The sequence below is a fragment of the Ailuropoda melanoleuca genome, chromosome 3 (assembly GCF_002007445.2).
Source record: "Ailuropoda melanoleuca isolate Jingjing chromosome 3, ASM200744v2, whole genome shotgun sequence".
Classification (NCBI taxonomy): Eukaryota; Metazoa; Chordata; class Mammalia; order Carnivora; family Ursidae; genus Ailuropoda; species Ailuropoda melanoleuca.
The window spans coordinates 34949139-34967485 of NC_048220.1; the positions used below are offsets into that span (position 1 = coordinate 34949139).

The following is an 18347-nucleotide window of genomic DNA, read 5'->3' on the forward strand; positions in this document are numbered from 1 at the left end:
GGCTCCCCGCTTCGTACCTCGATACTCAGCGCTGGAGATGTTCATTTGTAGAGATCCAGATGTATCTTCCTGCGTCTCAGGCTGATTCCGTGGATATTCCTGCTGGTCTGGTACCTATCCAGCTCAACTCAGGGGACCGGCTGAAAAAGGGGTCCCCTACTCCTCCGCCATCTTAACCTCCTCAAGAAGAGGCAACCTTCTGAATGGGAGAAGATATTTACAAATCATTTATCTGATACATGGTTAATATCAAAAATATATAAAGAACTCATTCAACATAATACCAAAAAAACCCCAAACAATCCATTTAAAAAATGGTGAAGTCATTTTGATTAGACATTTTTCCAAAGAAGACATAAAATACAGATGGCCAACAAGTACAGAAATAGACGCTCAACATCATTAATCATCAGAGAAATGCAAATCCAAACCACAAAGACATAGAACTTCACACCTGTTAGAATGGCTACTATCAAAAAGATGAGAAATAACAAGTGTTGGTGAGAATGTGGAGAGAAGGGCACCCTGGGGCACTGTTGGTAGGAATGTAAATTGGTGCAGCCACTACGTAAAACAGTATGAAGCTTCCTTAAGAAAAATAGAACAACCATGTGACCCAGCAATTCCACTTCTGGGTATTTATCCAAAGAAAACGAAAACGCTAACTCAAAAAGATATACATACCCCCATGTTCATAGTGGCATTATTTAAAATAATCAAAATTTTAAAACAACCTAAGTGCCCATCAGGAGATGAATGGATAAAGAAAATATGGTGTGTATATATAATGGAATATTATTCAGCCATAAAAAGAAGGAAATCTTGCCATTTGCAGCAACATGGACAGACCTCAAGGGCATTGCTAAATGAAGTAACCCAGACAGAGAAAGACAAAATTCTGTATGATCTCAATTATATGTGCAGTCTTTTTAAAAAAAGAAACAAAACCAAGCTCGTAGATAATAGAGAACAGATTGACAGATTGGTGGTTGCCAGAGGTAGGGAGTGAGGGTGGGCAAAATGGGTGAAGAGAGTCAAAAGGTACAAATTTCCAGCTATAAAGTAAGTCATGTACATGTCATGTACAGCATGGCCACTATAATTCATAATACTCTATTGCATATTTAAATTTGCTAAGAGAATAAATCTTATAAGTTTTCATCACAAGAAAAAAAATTCTATAGGGGCGCCTGGGTGGCACAGCGGTTAAGCGTCTGCCTTTGGCTCAGGGCGTGATCCCGGCGTTATGGGATCGAGCCCCACATCAGGCTTCTCCGCCCTCAGCCTGCTTCTTCCTCTCCCACTCCCCCTGCTTGTGTTCCCTCTCTCACTGGCTGTCTTTATCTCTGTCGAATAAATAAATGAAATCTTTAAAAAAAAATTCTATAACTATGTATGGTGATGGATGTTAACTACACTTAATTGTGCCGATCATTTTGCAATATATACAAATACTGAATCATTATGTTGTACACGTGAAGTCAATATATGTCACATGTCAATTGTACTTCAAAAGAAAAAAAAGTCTTGCTGGATCAAGTGCTAGTCTCATTCAGGCAATCAGCGTTTAGTCTTTTCTAGCCATACCTTCTCATTGAACTCATGGCACAACTCACTGTTTAATAGTGAACTAAACTTTTGTTTGAAATCTGCCTTGGTGAGGCACTGTGAATGAGCAGTGGTAGGTGTGGAAAGGTAAAAGAGACACTGTTCACACTTCATTCTTTTTGGCCCACATAATCGTCTTTGTTGCTTTCTAAAATGAAACATTGTAAATTGTAGTTTTATTTCTTATCTTCTCTGTTTATTCATATCTTTGAATTTAAGAACCACTTAAATTCATGCAGTCTCCATTGAAAAATCAACCCCTGGACCAATCACTTAGCTCCCCTTCTGATGCTCCCCACGTTTTGCTTCAAGCTGGTCTTGGTTTACCAGTTACTTGGTTTACCAGTTACTTCCTGTGGTTCGTCATCCTGAGAACTCCAAAGTTCCTTGCAGTGCCTAGAAAGGGGCTAAAAGTTAGCCTCAAATGACAAAGGACTGATTTTCACTGAATAGGATTCAATCAATATGGAAAGGAGCCAGGAACAGATTTTTTTGCTTTTTTACAATCTTTACGAGTTTGACATACTGGGCTGTGACATTTGATTATATTTTATGTGGTTGTGTATGTCTGTGGTTTTTAAAGATTTTATTTATTTATTTGAGAGAGAACACGAGCAGCGGAGAGGGGCAGAAGGAGAAGCAGACTCCCCACCGAGCAGTGACACCTCCCCCCCCCCCCCCCCCCCCCCCNCCCCCCCCCCCCCCCCCCGCCAGGGCTCAGTCCCAGGACTCCAAGATCATGACCTGAGCCAAAGGCAGAGGCTAAACCGACTGAGCCACCCAGGCACCCCTAAGTGGTTGTGTTTTTAAAGGCAAATTTTAAGACCATTTCCCCCATATAAGAATTGAAGAGAGAAAATAAAAATCTCTAGTCTGACACTTCCAGCTTTAACTTCCCAATGACAGTCTCCTCTGCAGCTAAAAGGAAGTGTGTTAAATGAAATCTCAGGCTGATTCTTTTCTTTTTCCTGATCAGTGTCTTGCATCTACATTCAGTTGGCTTCATTATAACTGTCATTCCTCTTACAGAGAAAAAAAAAAACTTACTGACTTGCTTCTAACAATTTTCTTTAATATAATTAAAATGAGGCAAGATTCATTCCTGTTTTGTTCCTGCTGTATTCCTAGCATCTACCACAGAGCCAAAAATACTAAACATGCTCAGTAAATCATTGTTGAACGGCTAATGGAATTTCCATTCCTGATTATAAATTTAATCTCCACATACACACACACAAATGCATTCAAAAAGCACAGCCCAAATGAACTTAGAAACACTGGCACTTACTTCTTTTCCATTTTATTTTTCTTAGCGAGTTAATTCATTTTACAAAACAACGCTTACTGGAAGTGCATATTAATTAAGTGTTTAAAAGTAAAGAAATAGAAATCAGAAGAAGGACTTAAATTCTGGTTGCATTATTTATTATCTAAGTAATCTTGGCAATTAATTCATTGCTTCTGTCTTCAGACTTCTCATTTGTAAAGTGGGATAAAACCTCTTATGGTCAGGGATTTTGTGAGGATGAAGTAGATACTATATGCAAAGTGTAGTGCCTGGCAGTGATTAGCGGTTCCGAATAATATCAGGTGTGTAAGCCTCTGTGTTAGGATACAAATGTGAACAAGATAAACCCCCTCAGGATGTTAAAAATTAGTACTGGCAGAGAAAACATTAATTGAATAATTACACTGCAAGAAAGACAGTATCGGTAGCATCACAAAGGCATAAGAAAAGACTTGATTTCCTGTTTTAAAATACAGGTTTTACACTGGGTGTTATACGCAAATAATGAATCATGGCATACTGCATCAAAAACTGGGGATGTACTGTATGGTGACTAATGTAACAAAATAAAAATTATAAAAAAAATAAATAAAATAAGATAGAATACAGGTTTTATTATTCAGGGCAACAGATCAGGAGATGACTACCATTGAAAAGACAGTTTGTAACACTCACAGATCCCTGTGACCACATCACAGCGGGTAGGGGCTCAAGGGAAGAATGAGATCTGTCAGAAGGGTGATAAGGTGGGGTGTGTGTGTTGTGGGTGAAGTGGGCATGAGCCTTTACTGCTTCTTTTAGAAGGGACGGATGAGACAGGGTAAGCAGGGTAAGCAGGATTGGCTGGTTTGAATAATTTCTGTTGGTTCTAGGCTGTAAGAACCGTCTCTAGTTGTCTGGTACCTGGCCCTGGGTGATTAGGGTAGGGGTGTAGTGGCTCAGAGTATGAGTTCCACAAAGGAGGTGATTGGCAGTATGGGCTCTAGGTTGGTTGGTTTGCATATGAAAGGGGCACTCCCAAGTGAATTATTTACTATCTCTAGGAATTAGCTAGCCCTGGGAAGGGCAGTACCTCTAAGGTCAGCAAGGCCCCAAGATCTCAAAGCATCAAAAATATGGAATAAAAAGATACAGTGAATGCAGTGTCTCTGAACTCATGAAGCACAGAAGTAGCCAAGTCCAAGTTTCTTTTCAAGTCTGACTATACCCCCAATCCACTTGTGCCCTATCACAGCACCCTCTTTGTTTCTTACCACTTACTGCTTCTTTCTTTGCTTACCTGTTCATTCTCTTTATCCCATTACACTGTCATGTCCAAGAAGGCAAGAAATTTCCTTGTCTGGTTTACTGCTCCAGTTCTAGTTCCTGACACACACAGGATGATCAATAAGCATTTTTGAACGAGTGAGTGAAAACAGTAGTACTTGATGGTGTGTATAGGCACATATGACTGTTCATGCATGTGTAAGATTGCGGGTATTTGTGTTGCTGAATGTGTGTGTGTTTTGCATGAAGCAGGTTCCACCTTCAGTCTAAGCCATGTCTGCTGCTAGGTTTCAGCCAAAACTGCACGTCTGGCAGGTTATTTGATAGGTCCATCAGAATCTAGCACACAGCTCTTCCTGGAGAAGAAGGCGTGCTGGTCAGGCTAGCAGACAAGCTCAAGACAGTACCAGACACCTCAGAGGCTGGAAGAGAGAAGCATCTTCGTGTGTATACTTTGTGCTATAGTTCTCTTGGAGAAGTCTTGGCCCTGTCCCTCGTGGACCTACAACTTATCACTTGTGAGAGAGATACCTCTGTTTAAAAACTGAAAGATCTGTTTTTAACAAAAACTCTGTAATATTTTATTATACAAATTATACAGATTCCAGCCAGAAAATCAAGACCATACCAGGTGAGAAAATAGGAAGAATTTAACTTGGAGAATATTTTACAAGGTGCTAGAAATGCAGTTAAAGCAGGAAGCAGGGAGCTGAGTCAATCCAGATATTAGAAAATGCTGGAAACTGCTACTGCTCTTTGGCCAGGAGTCAGAGAGTGAGGAGCTGGGGCCAGGAGCTGAGGCCATGCTGCAGAAGCTGGAACAATGGTGGGTTGGCCTGGCTTGGGTGGGACCACAGACATAGGGCCTTTTTGGAAGGAGCTGGAGCCATAGAGAAGATGGAGATACTGGTCAAGGTATGTCCTAAAGCAGATAAAGGGAAAAATAGCCTGGCTTCTCCCATTCTCTCCCTTTGAATCTTCTACCAGTGCCCTCCATCAGCTGAACCTAATCAGACACAGTGGGTAAAGAAGCTGGGAAACCACAGTTTGGAAAACTCAGCTTCTTTTAGGACACAGCAGAGGAGGGGATGTTCAGGAAAAGGATCTGAAAGGAAACTGGGAAATGACAAGTGCAGATAAGGGCAGTGTTGGTTAGTATCCTATAAAGAGGTCACAACACAAAAATTTTTATTTATTTATTTTTTGTTTTTCATTTTAAGTAGGCTCCATGTCCAACGTGGGGCTTGAACTCACAACCTCGAGATCAAGAGTCACATGCTCAACCCACTGAACCAGCCAGATGCTCCTCAACAAAAATAAAGGCTGGCATCAACTTACCACCACTTTACCACACAACCTTGGCCCTTTGAGCATTTTGGGAGATCAGTATGCCTGGCTAGGTGTTAATACCCAGGAGAAATGGAAGCAGTCTCTGGCAGAGATAGCCAGTAGAAGTGGAAGGAGAGAATTAGCATGGTGGTAATTCATTTTCTCCTTCATGCAGTTTATAAAGTAGCATAAAAATAAAGGAATGGCAGTTACAATGCAGTACCTTACAAGAATAACAAGTGACACATAATAAGTATTAATCTTGGTTTGGTAAGTTACAGTCTCTGTTTGCATAATTTTACTAAATTTTCCTGACATACCACACCCTCAAGCAGAGCCCCAACTCCTGGCTATGCTCCGAAAGGGGCTCATGCCTTGGCATAGCTTCCTCAAAATGTTCTGTGTCCCTCCTTCATGGTGGCGATGGCTGAGGCCAGCAGTGCTATTTAACCTGGGGCTGGCACCTACCTGGACCCTGATTCCTATTGTTCTTCTTCAGAGTTCTTTCTTTCCCTCTTTCTTGCATGGGAGGCACCAGATGTCTCAAGGAATTCCAGGACTCGTGCTTACAAGTAGGGATGTCCTGGAACTCCATGGTTGAGTCCTGGCTCCGGGGGGGGGGGGCAGCCTTGCAAGCAGATTGCTCCTATGGGTGGCATGGTATTTCTTTTGTGTGATTGTGTGGGATTGGATTGCCGGAATGGTTCTGAAATGCATGTTTTGGTGACCTAAATTATTTACGTAGACAGGGTCTTGCAAAAGAAATTTTTTTTCCTTAGGGTCACACACCCACATTTAAATGAGGAAACCAATACTATAGATTTAAAAAGTTTAATCCAAGATTACACCAAGAGTAAATATTGAATCCTAGGTTTTTACAAAGGCATTTTGAGTTTTAGATCCTATAGCCTGTTGTTCTGTATGAGAACAGAGAAGGCACACCCTAGGGATTCTCAGACTAACTGGGAGATACTAGAAAAACCAAGAGATTTTACCATGGCAGATGTGTGAGTGGGGATGGGGCAGGTGGAGGTAAATTCTAGGGAAATATGGCACTAAATGCAATGAAGCTGAGTCTGTATATACTACAGCTGATGGGACCTCCTGATTGCTTCCACAAGTAGGTTGCTTATCAGGTAATATGATTCTGCAAACTTTAAATGAATAGAAAGCTGGAGGAAAACGGAACATTTGCTCCTTTTAATCCCAATGTAAAACTTCCCATTCTTTTCAAGATTCTTTCAAGACAAGGACTCTTAGAGCTCTCTGTTCCCACTGGCATCTCTGTCCAAGGAAGGGCTTTTATGAGAGGTCCTTGAGAATGCTTCACATTGGGGCTTTGTTTCTTGTGGGAACACGAGGGAAAGTGGAAAAATCTCCAGTTTGTTTAGTGAGGAAACATGACCTTCATGCTCTTCTCTGGGGTGAGTCAAGTGGTAGTGACTGAAATTAGGTCATTACTGATATATAAATATGTGCCTGTGCAGAAAGCAGCTGTCACACCTAGTACGGTAAGTGGAGCCACTAGCCCAGTGGATTCACTGCATTTTGCAGTTCAATTTTAAACTCCAAGTAAATATCACAGAAAACCTGTCATGAAGCTGGTAACTGTGTTTCTGCTGGTGACCATCAGCATTTGCAGTTACTCTGGTAAGTAGCCTGAACACATATCTCTACTTTTCTGTTAATAGGAATGTAATCAGTAAGCCCAGGCTCCCAGAGGAATATGGTGGAGGGAATTTTAGAGCCACAGAATGGAAAGGTCAGAAGGGATTTCAGATGCAGCAACCCCCATCCCCACCCCAGCCTACCACGCTCTAACCTGATAGAAATACTATCCTTAGTGAATCCTACATAAGACGTTAGCCAACTCACACTAAAGGTCAGCATTTTTGAACATTGTCACCGTAGTTTTTCTTTTCTTTATTAATCTTAAGTCAAAATCTCACTTTGTAACTTCTTTCTTTTGAAACCATATGGAGTCATTCTTTCTATTATCTGTAATCAGTTGCCAGGTTGTTTCTCCTGAGACATGGCTACATTTATTGTTCACACAGTCAATGGATAGTTGCTACAACCTGTTGGGCACTTGGATAGGCACTGGAAGATTTAGATATGAAGCAGACACTTAGATTGTTTACACAGTTCTTGTAGTCTGATAGGGGAGATAAGACTTCTTCAGACAGAAGTCACTATGATGCTAGACCAATGCACAGAGACATATACAGCCAGAACTCTGTGGGAGAACTGGGGGATGAACAGTTCAATTTCTAGATGGGGTATAGAAGTTGGATTCTTGGAGGAGAATGGGAACTGATCCATTCTTTTTGAAGGGAGTCGTTTTAACTACAGGAAAATAGATTTGGATGCGTCTGCAAAATGCATGGTGATAGCCACTGTTGATTCAACACACAGAAAGCCTTGAAGGTCTTCCCCTGGAAGTATATAAGTATATACAGAGAAGACAGTCACCAAAACCTTTAAAATAAGTAGGGAGATTAATCATGAGACACTAGGTGCTGCCCACACCCACATTGGCAACTTTGGTTTGTGCTTTTTACTGAAATTTTGGACCAGTTTGTAACTTCACCAGTTTTGACTATTTTGTTGTCTTAGTAACTAGTGTCAACTATCTTCAGAGGTGGCAACAGAAAGCTGGGTGTAAGGTAATAAATATCCCTCCTATGGGGGAGAATTTTGGAGGGAAAATAGGTGGTAGAAGATGAAGGGAAGATAGATGCTTGGGCTCCACTTGTACGATTTGAATGGGGAATGAAAAGGATTCCAAAGGAAAATGAACTATGGCAGGGTCTTACTAGGAAGATGTGTGTTCTTATGTGTGTGCACATGTATGTGTGTGTTTACATATTTGAACATGTGTTTTGTAAAAATGTATATTGTATGTATTTTTCTCATTCTCTACACTTTCCCTTCTATTCATCTTCTATGTGAAAGTTATATTTCTAAAGCCAAAGATACAAAATGCAATTGTTCCATAAAAAAGCCTTGATACCTCCCCATTGCCCTTAGGGAAAAAAGTCTAAAATGGATTAATATGACATTCCAAGCTCTGAAAAATCTCACCTCACCTGGGTTTCACTGCCTTACCTCCTTTCCCCACCTCAGCATACCTCACTGAAATTCTGCATTCCAGCTGCTCTGGAAGGATCTCCAGGCAGTGTGCGCATTTTCATCCTCACATTTCAGTGCCCTTGTTAATTTTGTTCCTTTTTAAAATGCACTTCCCATACTTTACCTTGTGACCCTGGATTCTGCCTCAAGACACGGCTCCAGCAACATCTCTCCGGGAAGATTGCTCCAACACTCTACCACATTAGAATTAGTCGTCTCTTCTCTTATGTTTCCCCAGAGCTTTATCCGTAATGTTAGCACAGCACATGCCACACTGTAGTATGTACAGATCTTTATTGTCCCCAGACTGTGTAAATTCTCTGAATGGAATGTCCTTTTCTTATTTATCTATGTATCTGCACTAACCATGACAGAGTTGGGAGTTCAGTTATGTTTGTAGTGTTGTGTTGAATTGGTTGGGAGCAATTTCCTGGGCTGTGGTTGGTTGGGTTGCATGTCCCCAAGTGAAGATTCATTATGGAATCTACTCTTTGGCCTGAAAGCCATGGACCATGGAGATGCAAAGTACGTTCCTATTCAGTCAACCACCAGTATCTACTGAGTGCTTACTATGTGCCAGGGTCTGTTCCAGGAATGAGGTACAGTAGTGAATAAAACATAAACTCCTTGTTCTCATGGAGCCTGCATACTAGTGAGAGGTTGAAGGCAAGAAATAAATAAGTGAGATTTACCGTTTTGGGTAATAAGAAAAAATAAAGGAAGTTAGTGGATTATGGATGATGCTATTTTAGATATCTTTCTGAGGAGGTAACCTTTGAGGAGAGACATGTAGCTATCTGGAGAAAGAAAGTTCTAAGGAGACAGAATAGCAGGTTCAAAGGCCCTGAGGCAGAAGTTTTCATGGGAAATCAAGTGAGACTGGAATGGAACTATTGATGGACACAGTAGAAAGTACTGCAGTCATAGACAGGAGTCAGATGTGCTTATTTCACTCAGTTTCCCTTTTGCTCTGCAGCTACCGCCTTCCTCATCGACAGTTTGCCAGGTGCTATCAATGAAGCCTTACCTTTACCTGTGGACAATATTCTCCCCTTTATGGATCCATTAAAGCTTCTTCTGAAAACTCTGGGCATTTCTGTTGAGCACCTTGTGGAAGGGCTAAGAAAGTGTGTGAATGAGCTGGGACCAGAGGCCTCTGAGGCAGTGAAGAAACTGCTGGTAACTATAGGTTGTGGGCTCATTTGTCAATGGGCAGAGCTTAGCCACTGGAATGCCCCCCCCCCCACTCACCCTGTGCTCACCTGTGGACATGCATTTCCCCGGATGTACTCAAAGTTTGCATGTCCAGGAATCTCAAGGAAGGTGCAACATCTACATTTCTAGAAGGGATTTTTGAATGAAAGAGACCTGTGTTATGATTGTGACTTTGCATTTCTCAGCTTAGTGATTCTAGTTGGGACTTAACCACCCTGGGCCTCCATTTCCACATCAGTAAAATACGGCTGAATAGGCTGGTGACTATTCTTGGAAACATGCTAAGCACATGCAAGCCACTTTGTTTTTACTCTTGTCCTTCTGCCTTTCAGGAGGCGCTGTCGCATTTGGTGTGATGTCAGCACAAAACAGCAGTGGAGGGGAAGGGGAATGGTGCTCTCCTCCTCTGGGCTAGAACTCATTCCATCCTAAGATGTAATGACCCCTGAAAAGAACGAATAAAGCAATGAATAGATTTCATTTTGTCCTGTGTTTGTTTCTGGGAGCTCTGTTCAGAAGAGCCTAACTAGATAAATTTTCCCTTGAGTTATAAACTCCAGAGAGCCTCTTATTATCAAGAGAACCCACATTTTCGGGAAGACATAATTATGTCTTCCCCTCTGCTTGACTTTAAGCTAAACATCTCCATTTTCTTCAACTGCTCTTTGACAGTGTTTCTATACCCCTCATGCTCCTCTTCCCTCACTTCTAAAGAATTTTTTAAATATAAAAATGAAAAGTTTTCCAAGTATTATCTGACAAGACTAGAATCTTTCACTGACTTGGCGTCTACATCACCAGAATGCGAGTTTCTGTTAAGTTTGTGGTTATACTACGGCCACTCCACAGCTTTCACAGACCCTGCCGCCGAGTTAGGACTTCACTACATCATCCTTTGGCAACTAGGTTCTGAACCATCCTTTCCTTTTCTACATGCTACCGTCTATGACGATTACAGAATTATCTTTCTAAGACATAATTCTGGTGATATACAATCCCCTATAAAATAGATGTCAAGGTCCTTAGCATGGCTACAAAGCCCTTCATGACCTGGCCTTTCCTTACATGTCTTGTCTCATCAATCTTTCTTTCCTTCTTTTTTCCCTTTTTTCCTTCCTTCCTTCCTTCCTTCCTTCCTTCCTTCCTTCCTTCCTTTTCTTTCTTTAAATATTCCTTTCTTGAAATGTGCTCTAACTCCACTCACACTGAGAAAATAACTAAATCTCTCTTTCCTGCTAACACTTTAATGCCTTAATGAAAAATCTAGTTTCTTCCCACCAAGAATGTCTGCCCTGATCTCCCTTCAGACCTGAGCTTGTGCCAGTCTTGGAACCATTTGCCCTTGGATCCCTTCCCCACCGTTTCTCTGCTCTGTGATGCTGACCCCTCAGGTTCCCTGTCTCAGGTTCCCAAGTCAGCTGACTTTTGGGCTGCATTCTGACCCTGGGAGGCTCAGGCAGGAGAAAGGAGATGGGAAATGGGAAAAGCCAGAGTATGTTTTGTTTCTTGTCTGTATCAATGTCAACATACTGTTTTTGATATTGTAGTATAGTTTTCCAAGATGCTGCCATTAGGGAAAACTCAGTAGAGAATATGCTGGATTTCTCTGTATTATTTCTTACAACTGCATTTGACTCTATGATTATCTCAAAATAAAAAGTATAATTGAAAACTATTGTGAAGGAGGTGTGCCTGGGTGTCTCAGTCCGTTAAGCATCTGACTCTTGATTTAGGCTCAGGTCATGATCTCAGGGTCATGAGATCAAGCCCTGTGTCAGGCTCCACACTCAACAGGAGTCTGCTTGAGATTCTCTCTCTCCCTCTCCCACTGGCCCCCCCCCCACCCCTTGCTGGCTTGCTTACTGTCTCTCAAATAAATAAATAAATCTTTTTTTAAAAAATAGAAAGAAAAAAAAAAGAAAAAAAAATACTGTGAAGATAAGGAGAATGTAGAAATAGATATTATATAAAATTAGTGCAAATTATATATAACTATAATGATATGTAACTATGTGTATAATTGTATATGTAGCTTTCATTCCTTTACTCCATAAATCTCACAAAGTAGAGGAAACCACTAACAACTTTATGTGATTTTTCAGAATATTTTCTGCGCATTTAAAAATAAGTGAATATAGACACCCAGGACTCCAAGGTGGTGTCAGTCGTACCAGTGAAGGAGAAGAAACTTATGGATGTCAAAATAGGAGAGCTGCCAAGCTGGAAACTGATGTGGGATTTCACTCCTAAAGGCATTGCTGGAACGTTTCAAAGGGGTCACTACTGGTGTTTTATTAAGTATGTTAATGTGAAGAAAGGAAGTGTCCCTGGGATTTCTATGGTGCTGGCAGCTTCTGTGCTTATCATACAAGGAACTCAAACGAGTGGCTACACAAGTACCACTGAAGAGGCCCCGATGCTGAGGGCGCATTCTGCATTCCTGACCATGACCTTTGCCTCATACCCCGGAATCCTTTCATATCCTAATTGAGAATTAATGCCCACGAAAAGATGATTGGCACATGGAAAATAAATAAATAAAAACAAGCATGTACGAATGATTCATACTTTACTTAAACTTTTATGCAAATAATTTATTTTTAGTGACTTTTTTTCTTATTATAAAGAGTACTACAGCAAATATCCATTTATTTGCATTCATTTCTGTATTGCTTCACAAAAATCTTGGAAGTGGAAGTGCAATGCCAAGAATTATATGATGTTTAAAATTTTGAAAGCTAGTAACGAATTTCCACTGGAAGCAGCATTTGGAATTTGAAGTGATTAAGGTCAGAGAAGTTCCATTCCTAAAGATGAGATTAGGGGCCCAAGACAATTCCTAGGATATGTTTGTTCTAACCTGAGAAAGCAATGCATTCCTTTTTACTATACGTTGGAGGGTCAGAAGGTGCAAAGTATAAATCATATTCCTTGTATCCATATTTGAGTTAGGCGATACAAAATGATAAATCAGTAAAATGAATTTGCTGCATTTTTTTTTATTTTTAGAAAGCATCCAGTTGAAAAGCTCTCAGGCTTGAAGCAGGTTAATGACATCAGGGGCACTCACAGGTTGCTAGCATCACCAAGGAAGACAGATTTTATGTATGTATATACTCAAGATATAATCAGGAAATACCAGCATCTTCTACTGTATTACATTTTTCCCTGGGAGAAACAACTAAATGAAAATTATCTGATACTCCTTCATTCTATTAACTACCTCTGCTTCAGTTTGAGCACTTTTTCCCCTTTGTTCTGCTGTTAGCTAGGTGTGTATCTTTATCAAATGAGAATTTATTTCCTGATCAAATAATAATAACAGCTAATGTGACTAACATGACTAATAATCATAGTAATAGTTACTGGCCATTTATCATGTTCTATTGTATATATATATTTTAAATTCTACAAATGGTAATTAAATATTGACTGCAGTACCTTTGCTAGAAGTTGAGCATTCTGTGATAAACAAAATGAACATGATCCATGCCCCCACAGATTTTTGCAGTGTAAAGAAAAGCACAGAAACTATGTGAGTACCTCTGTGACCTCGGCCACAGCAACTTCTTGCTAGATACATCTCCAAAGGCAAGGGAAACAAAGGCAAAAATGAACTTCATCGAGATATTAGGACTTCATCGAGATAAAAAGCTTTTTTTAAATTTTTTTAAAGATTTTATTTATTTGACAGAGAGAGATAGGCAGCCAGCGAGAGAAGGAACACAAGCAGGGGGAGTGGGAGAGGAAGAAGCAGGCTCCCAGTGGAGGAGCCTGATGTGGGACTCGATCCCAGGACTCAAGGATCACACCCTGGGCCGAAGGCAGACGCTTAACGACTGAGCCACCCAGGCGCCCCGAGATAAAAAGCTTTTGCACAGCAGAGGAAACAGTTGACAAAACCAAAAGACAACCAACAGAATGGGAGAAGATATTTGCAAATGACACAGCAGATAAAGGGCTAGTATCCAAAATCTATAAAGAACTTCTCAAACTCAACACCCAAAAAACAAATAATGCAATGGGCAGAAGATATGAACAGACTTTCTCCAAAGAAGACATCCAAATGGCCAACAGACACATGAAAAAATGCTCCACGTCACTTGGCATTGAGGAAATACAAATCAAAACTACAATGAGGGGGCGCCTGGGTGGCACAGCGGTTAAGCGTCTGCCTTCGGCTCAGGGCGTGATCCCGACGTTACGGGATCGAGCCCCACATCAGGCTCCTCTACTATGAGCCTGCTTCTTCCTCTCCCACTCCCCCTGCTTGTGTTCCCTCTCTCGCTAGCTGTCTCTATCTCTGTCAAATAAATAAATAAAATCTTTAAAAAAAAAAAAACTACAATGAGATACGACCTCACACCGTCAGAATGGCTAAAATTAACAACTCAGGAAACAACAAATGTTGGTGAGGATGCAGAGAAAGGGGAACCCTCTTACGCTGTTGGTGGGAATGCAAACTGCTGCGGCCACTCTGGAAAATAGTGTGGAGGTTCCTCAAAAAGTTGAAAACAGAGCTACCATAGGACCCGGCAATTGCACTACTGGGTATCTACCCCAAAGATACAAATATAGTGATCTGAAGGGGCACCTGTACCTCAATGTTTATAGCAACAATGCATAATAGCCAAACTATTGGTGGGAGGGGCAGAAGGAGAGGGAGAAGTAGGCTCCCTGCTGAGCAGGGAGCCCGATGTGGGGCTTGATCCCAGAACCCTGGGATCATAACCTGAGCTTGAAGGCAGATGCTTAACCAACTGAGCCACCTTGGGGCCCTCAAGTACATTCTTAAAGATTTGTATTACTTACTTGGAGTAAATACCATGAGATATTATTAATAAGAAAGGCAAACTACAGAGCAAAGTGCACACCCCAAATTCCCTCCACATTTGTATCTATATTTGGATAAGTTTGAATGGACAGGAAGAATGGAGTCATTATTAGTTGTTATGAGGGCTGGTTTGGGGATAATGTTGTTTTAGTTGGAGATAGTTAGCTTTTAAAAATATACACCTTTTTCCCACTGTCCCCCTCATCTTTCCCTTTGGTGTGAGCACATGCTGCTTTAATAATTTTTAAAAATTTATTTATTTATTTATTTATTTATTTATTTATTTATTTAGGGGGGAGGGGCAAAGAGAGGGAGAGAGAGAATCTCAAGCAGACTCCTGCTGAGCATTGAGCCCCATGTGGGGCTCCATCCCACAACCCATGAGATCATGACCTGAGCCAAAACCAAGAGTCAAAACCACTGACTGAGTCACCCAGGTGCCCCTGTTTTAATCATTTTTGAAGTGGATTTTGAAGAAAACATTTTATCAACATATATTAGTCAGATTCCCTCCCTCTCAAAATAAAAACAGAAATAGCAAAGGGAAATGCTATCACAGACTTAAAAAGCAGTGCAGTAAAAAAGCAGGGACTTCAGGCCCACACAGATTTTCGTTGAAGTTCAGGCTCCAGCATTAATGATCTGAGTGGTTTGAATGGATTCCCTAAACTTCCAGATTCTTGAATTCATTATTTTAAAATGGAATTACATGCAATTTTTGTACTTGATGTGAAAATTAAATGAGGTAACATTTATGAAGGACCAAGCCTGGGAAATGTCCCAATGATATCTGTTTCTTTGCCGTGTGAAGTGGCTTTTGTAGGGCCATCCTTGAATGAAAGGCATTGCCACAGTCTGAGCTTTGATTTAAGCTGCCTCCTCTGCCCTTCCTCCTCCTCCATGTCTCCAAATCCTTCCTCACCTATCAAGATACAGCTCAAATATTAGTACCTCTGAAAAGTCTCCCAGATCTCCCAAGGGAGCATTAATGGTTCTTTGTCCTGGTTCCCATGCTTCCATGTCTGTGCCTCCTTTATACGATACCATGCTGGATGGAGTTAGTTAATTATGTGCTTATATCTTCTGTTTCAAGATTATGAGCTACTTGAAGTTCAGAACCATGAGACGTTCAACTTTGTATCCTTACTTTCTTGTTCTTAGCTAGATGTTCTCTGATTTCAATTTCTTTAATTAATACAGAACACAACAAATATTTGTTGATCAGCTACTCTCCGCCAAACACTGTTCTAATTGCTCACTATTGTGCCAGGAACGTTGAGCAAAAGGCAAAATTCTTGCCTCAAGGAGCTTACATTTTATTGGGTCTAGAGAGTTATAAAGGAACAAAACATATAAAAAAGTTTTAACACTGTGTTAAAAGATGTGTGAAATGGAGAAAAAAAAAATGCAGCAGCCAAAGCAGATAAGGGTGTGATTTTAAGTTGAGTGCTCAAAAATTTCTCACTGGGGAAGGTGATCTCTGAGAAAAGACATCTAGAAGTAAGGGGACAAACCATATGGCTGTCTTGGGAAGGGTATTTCAGGCAGAAGGAAGAGTAAATGCAAGGCTCTGTGGAAAGAATGTGTCTAGAGTGTTTAAGGAAGAGAAGGATTCCAAATGGGTGAAGTGGTGGGATGAATAGTAGAAGAGGAGATGAGAAGCAGGCAGCTTAGGTGAGATCTTAGTCACCATTTTAAGGAAATTTGAAAATATGGCTTTTGCTCAGAATGAGATGGAAAGTAGCAGAAGGAATTGATATGATTCAGTTATATGTTAATAGAAGGACTTTTTCTGCTCAGCACTTCTCTAAAGTTCAAGATGTAAATTCCCTAAAGCACCGATGTCATGGTAGGAACCCTGGGATTGAGGACAGAGTAGTGATACTGTGAACTGTGCCATCAGGGTGTCACAGGGAGCATTGTGTTGGAGGTGACACAAACTTGGCTGGAGTTCCACTCATCCTTTACTAGCAATCCTATCTTAGGCATGATGTTGGTTAGCCTCCCCAAACCTCAGTTTCCTCACTGTCATATGAAGGAAATAATGTCTGACCATTACAGTGAGATAACAATATGAAGAGAACATAAAAGAAAAATAATCTGCAGATGCAAGAGATTCTTGATCCTCAAAAACAGGGGTGCCTGCTGGCCGCAGAGAGGGGTCTTATTAGAGGATAGAAAGACAAGGTAACAAAAGGTAGAAAGAGGAAAGCAAATTGTAAAGCAAATGGAAAATCTTCAAAATCTCTGTATATTCCTAGAGGTCTTAGTTATTTCTTAGTAATGCGTCAAATCCAGGACAGATTTGGCATCTGTTTTTGTTTCGTTTTGTTTTTTCCCAGTATGGAAAGGTGATTTCAAATTGTACAACAAACAGGTGACTATAAAGACTCTGATAGGACATGTCTCTCAAAAAAAGTAGTATACTGATTATTGTACAGGAAATATATTTCCCAGGTATGAACTAAGTACCCAGAATCTGAAAAGGGATTTTTGGGTCATATTTGTTGGGGAGAAGCAGTCTGCATGTCAGATGTTAAATATAATAGAAATCTGGGATAATTTTGGTTAAAAGGATGTGATATTTGAAATTAGCAGAGTCTCCAAATGATCAGGAGTATAGAAGGGCAACCTGTAGAGTGGGAGAAAATATTTGCAAGTCCTATATCGGATAAGGGGTTAATATCCAAAATGTATAAGGAACTCATATAGCTTAACAGCAAAAACAAAACAAAATGAAACAAGTAATTTGATTTAAAAATGGGCAAAGGACCTGAATAGTTATTTTTCCAAAGCAGATACACAAATGTCAAATAGGTATGTGAAGAAGTACTCAACATCACCATTCATCAAGGAAATGCAAATCAAAATCACAATATCACCTCACACCTGTTAGAAAGGCTATTATCAAAAGATAAAAGAAAACAGGTCCTGACAAGGACATGGGGAAAAGAGAATTCTTGTGCACTGTTGGTGGGAATGGAAACTGGTGCAGCCACTCTGGAAAACAGTATGCCGGTTCCTCAAAAAATTAAAAATAGAAATATCATATGATCTAGCAATCTCACTTTTGGGTATTATATCCCAAGGATGTGAAATCACTATTTTGAAGAGTTACATATACCCCCATGTTCACTGCAACATTATTTACAATAGCCTAGACATGGAAACAATTTAAGTGTCTATCGATGAATTGATAGAGAAATGTAGTACACACCCACACACACACATACACAAAGTAGAATATTATTCAGCCTAAAAAAAGAAAATCCTGCCATTTACAACTATATGGATGAATCTTGAGAGCGTTAGGCTAAGTGAGATAAGTCAGGCAGAGAAAGACAAATACTTATGATCTCATTTACATGTGGAATCTTTAAAAAATGTATCTCGGAGAAATGGAGAGTAGTTTGATGGTTGCCAGGGGTGGAAGGTGGTGGGGGAAATAGGTGAAGGTTGTGAAAAGATACAGACTTGCAGTTATAAGATCAATACATTCTGGGGATATAAGGTGCTGCATGGTGGCTGTAGTTAACAATACTGTATCATGGACTTATAAGTTGCTAAGAGAGTGTATCTTAAAAAAATTTTACTCCAAAAAAATCATAAATACATGAGTGATAGATGTGTTAACTAACCTTATTATAATCATTTTGCACTATACATGTATATCAA

At 40.3% G+C, this 18347-nt stretch overlaps 2 protein-coding genes across 2 annotated transcripts; both read left to right on the forward strand.

Annotated features, from left to right (window-relative positions):
* The first annotated feature begins 7086 nt into the window (after window positions 1-7086).
* Window positions 7087-10303, forward strand: SCGB3A2 (secretoglobin family 3A member 2). Its single transcript, XM_002930174.3, has 3 exons — window positions 7087-7141; window positions 9600-9802; window positions 10171-10303. The coding sequence occupies exons 1-3, from the start codon at window positions 7087-7089 to the stop codon at window positions 10192-10194; spliced, it is 282 nt and encodes a 93-aa protein (XP_002930220.1). The 3' UTR covers window positions 10195-10303.
* A 1005-nt stretch (window positions 10304-11308) lies between these two features.
* On the forward strand, window positions 11309-18293 carry LOC109488433 (ATP synthase subunit f, mitochondrial). The gene is made up of 3 exons (XM_034655630.1): window positions 11309-11330; window positions 11968-12200; window positions 18209-18293. Exons 1-3 carry the CDS (start codon window positions 11309-11311, stop codon window positions 18287-18289), a joined length of 336 nt encoding a protein of 111 aa, XP_034511521.1. The 3' UTR covers window positions 18290-18293.
* Window positions 18294-18347: the final 54 nt, after the last annotated feature.

Bases quoted from the DNA above. Each gene is read 5' to 3' on its own strand.
- LOC109488433 (XM_034655630.1), top strand. From the start codon at position 11,309: ATGGGAAATGGGAAAAGCCAGA. The intron at 11,331-11,967 runs GTATGTTTTGTT...TTTAAAAATAAG, and splicing joins GGGAAATGGGAAAAGCCAGA to TGAATATAGACACCCAGGAC. The intron at 12,201-18,208 runs ATCATACAAGGA...GCTGTAGTTAAC, and splicing joins TGCTGGCAGCTTCTGTGCTT to AATACTGTATCATGGACTTA.
- SCGB3A2 (XM_002930174.3), top strand. From the start codon at position 7,087: ATGAAGCTGGTAACTGTGTTTCTGCTGGTGACCATCAGCATTTGCAGT. The intron at 7,142-9,599 runs GTAAGTAGCCTG...TTTGCTCTGCAG, and splicing joins CAGCATTTGCAGTTACTCTG to CTACCGCCTTCCTCATCGAC. The intron at 9,803-10,170 runs GTAACTATAGGT...TCTGCCTTTCAG, and splicing joins AGGCAGTGAAGAAACTGCTG to GAGGCGCTGTCGCATTTGGT.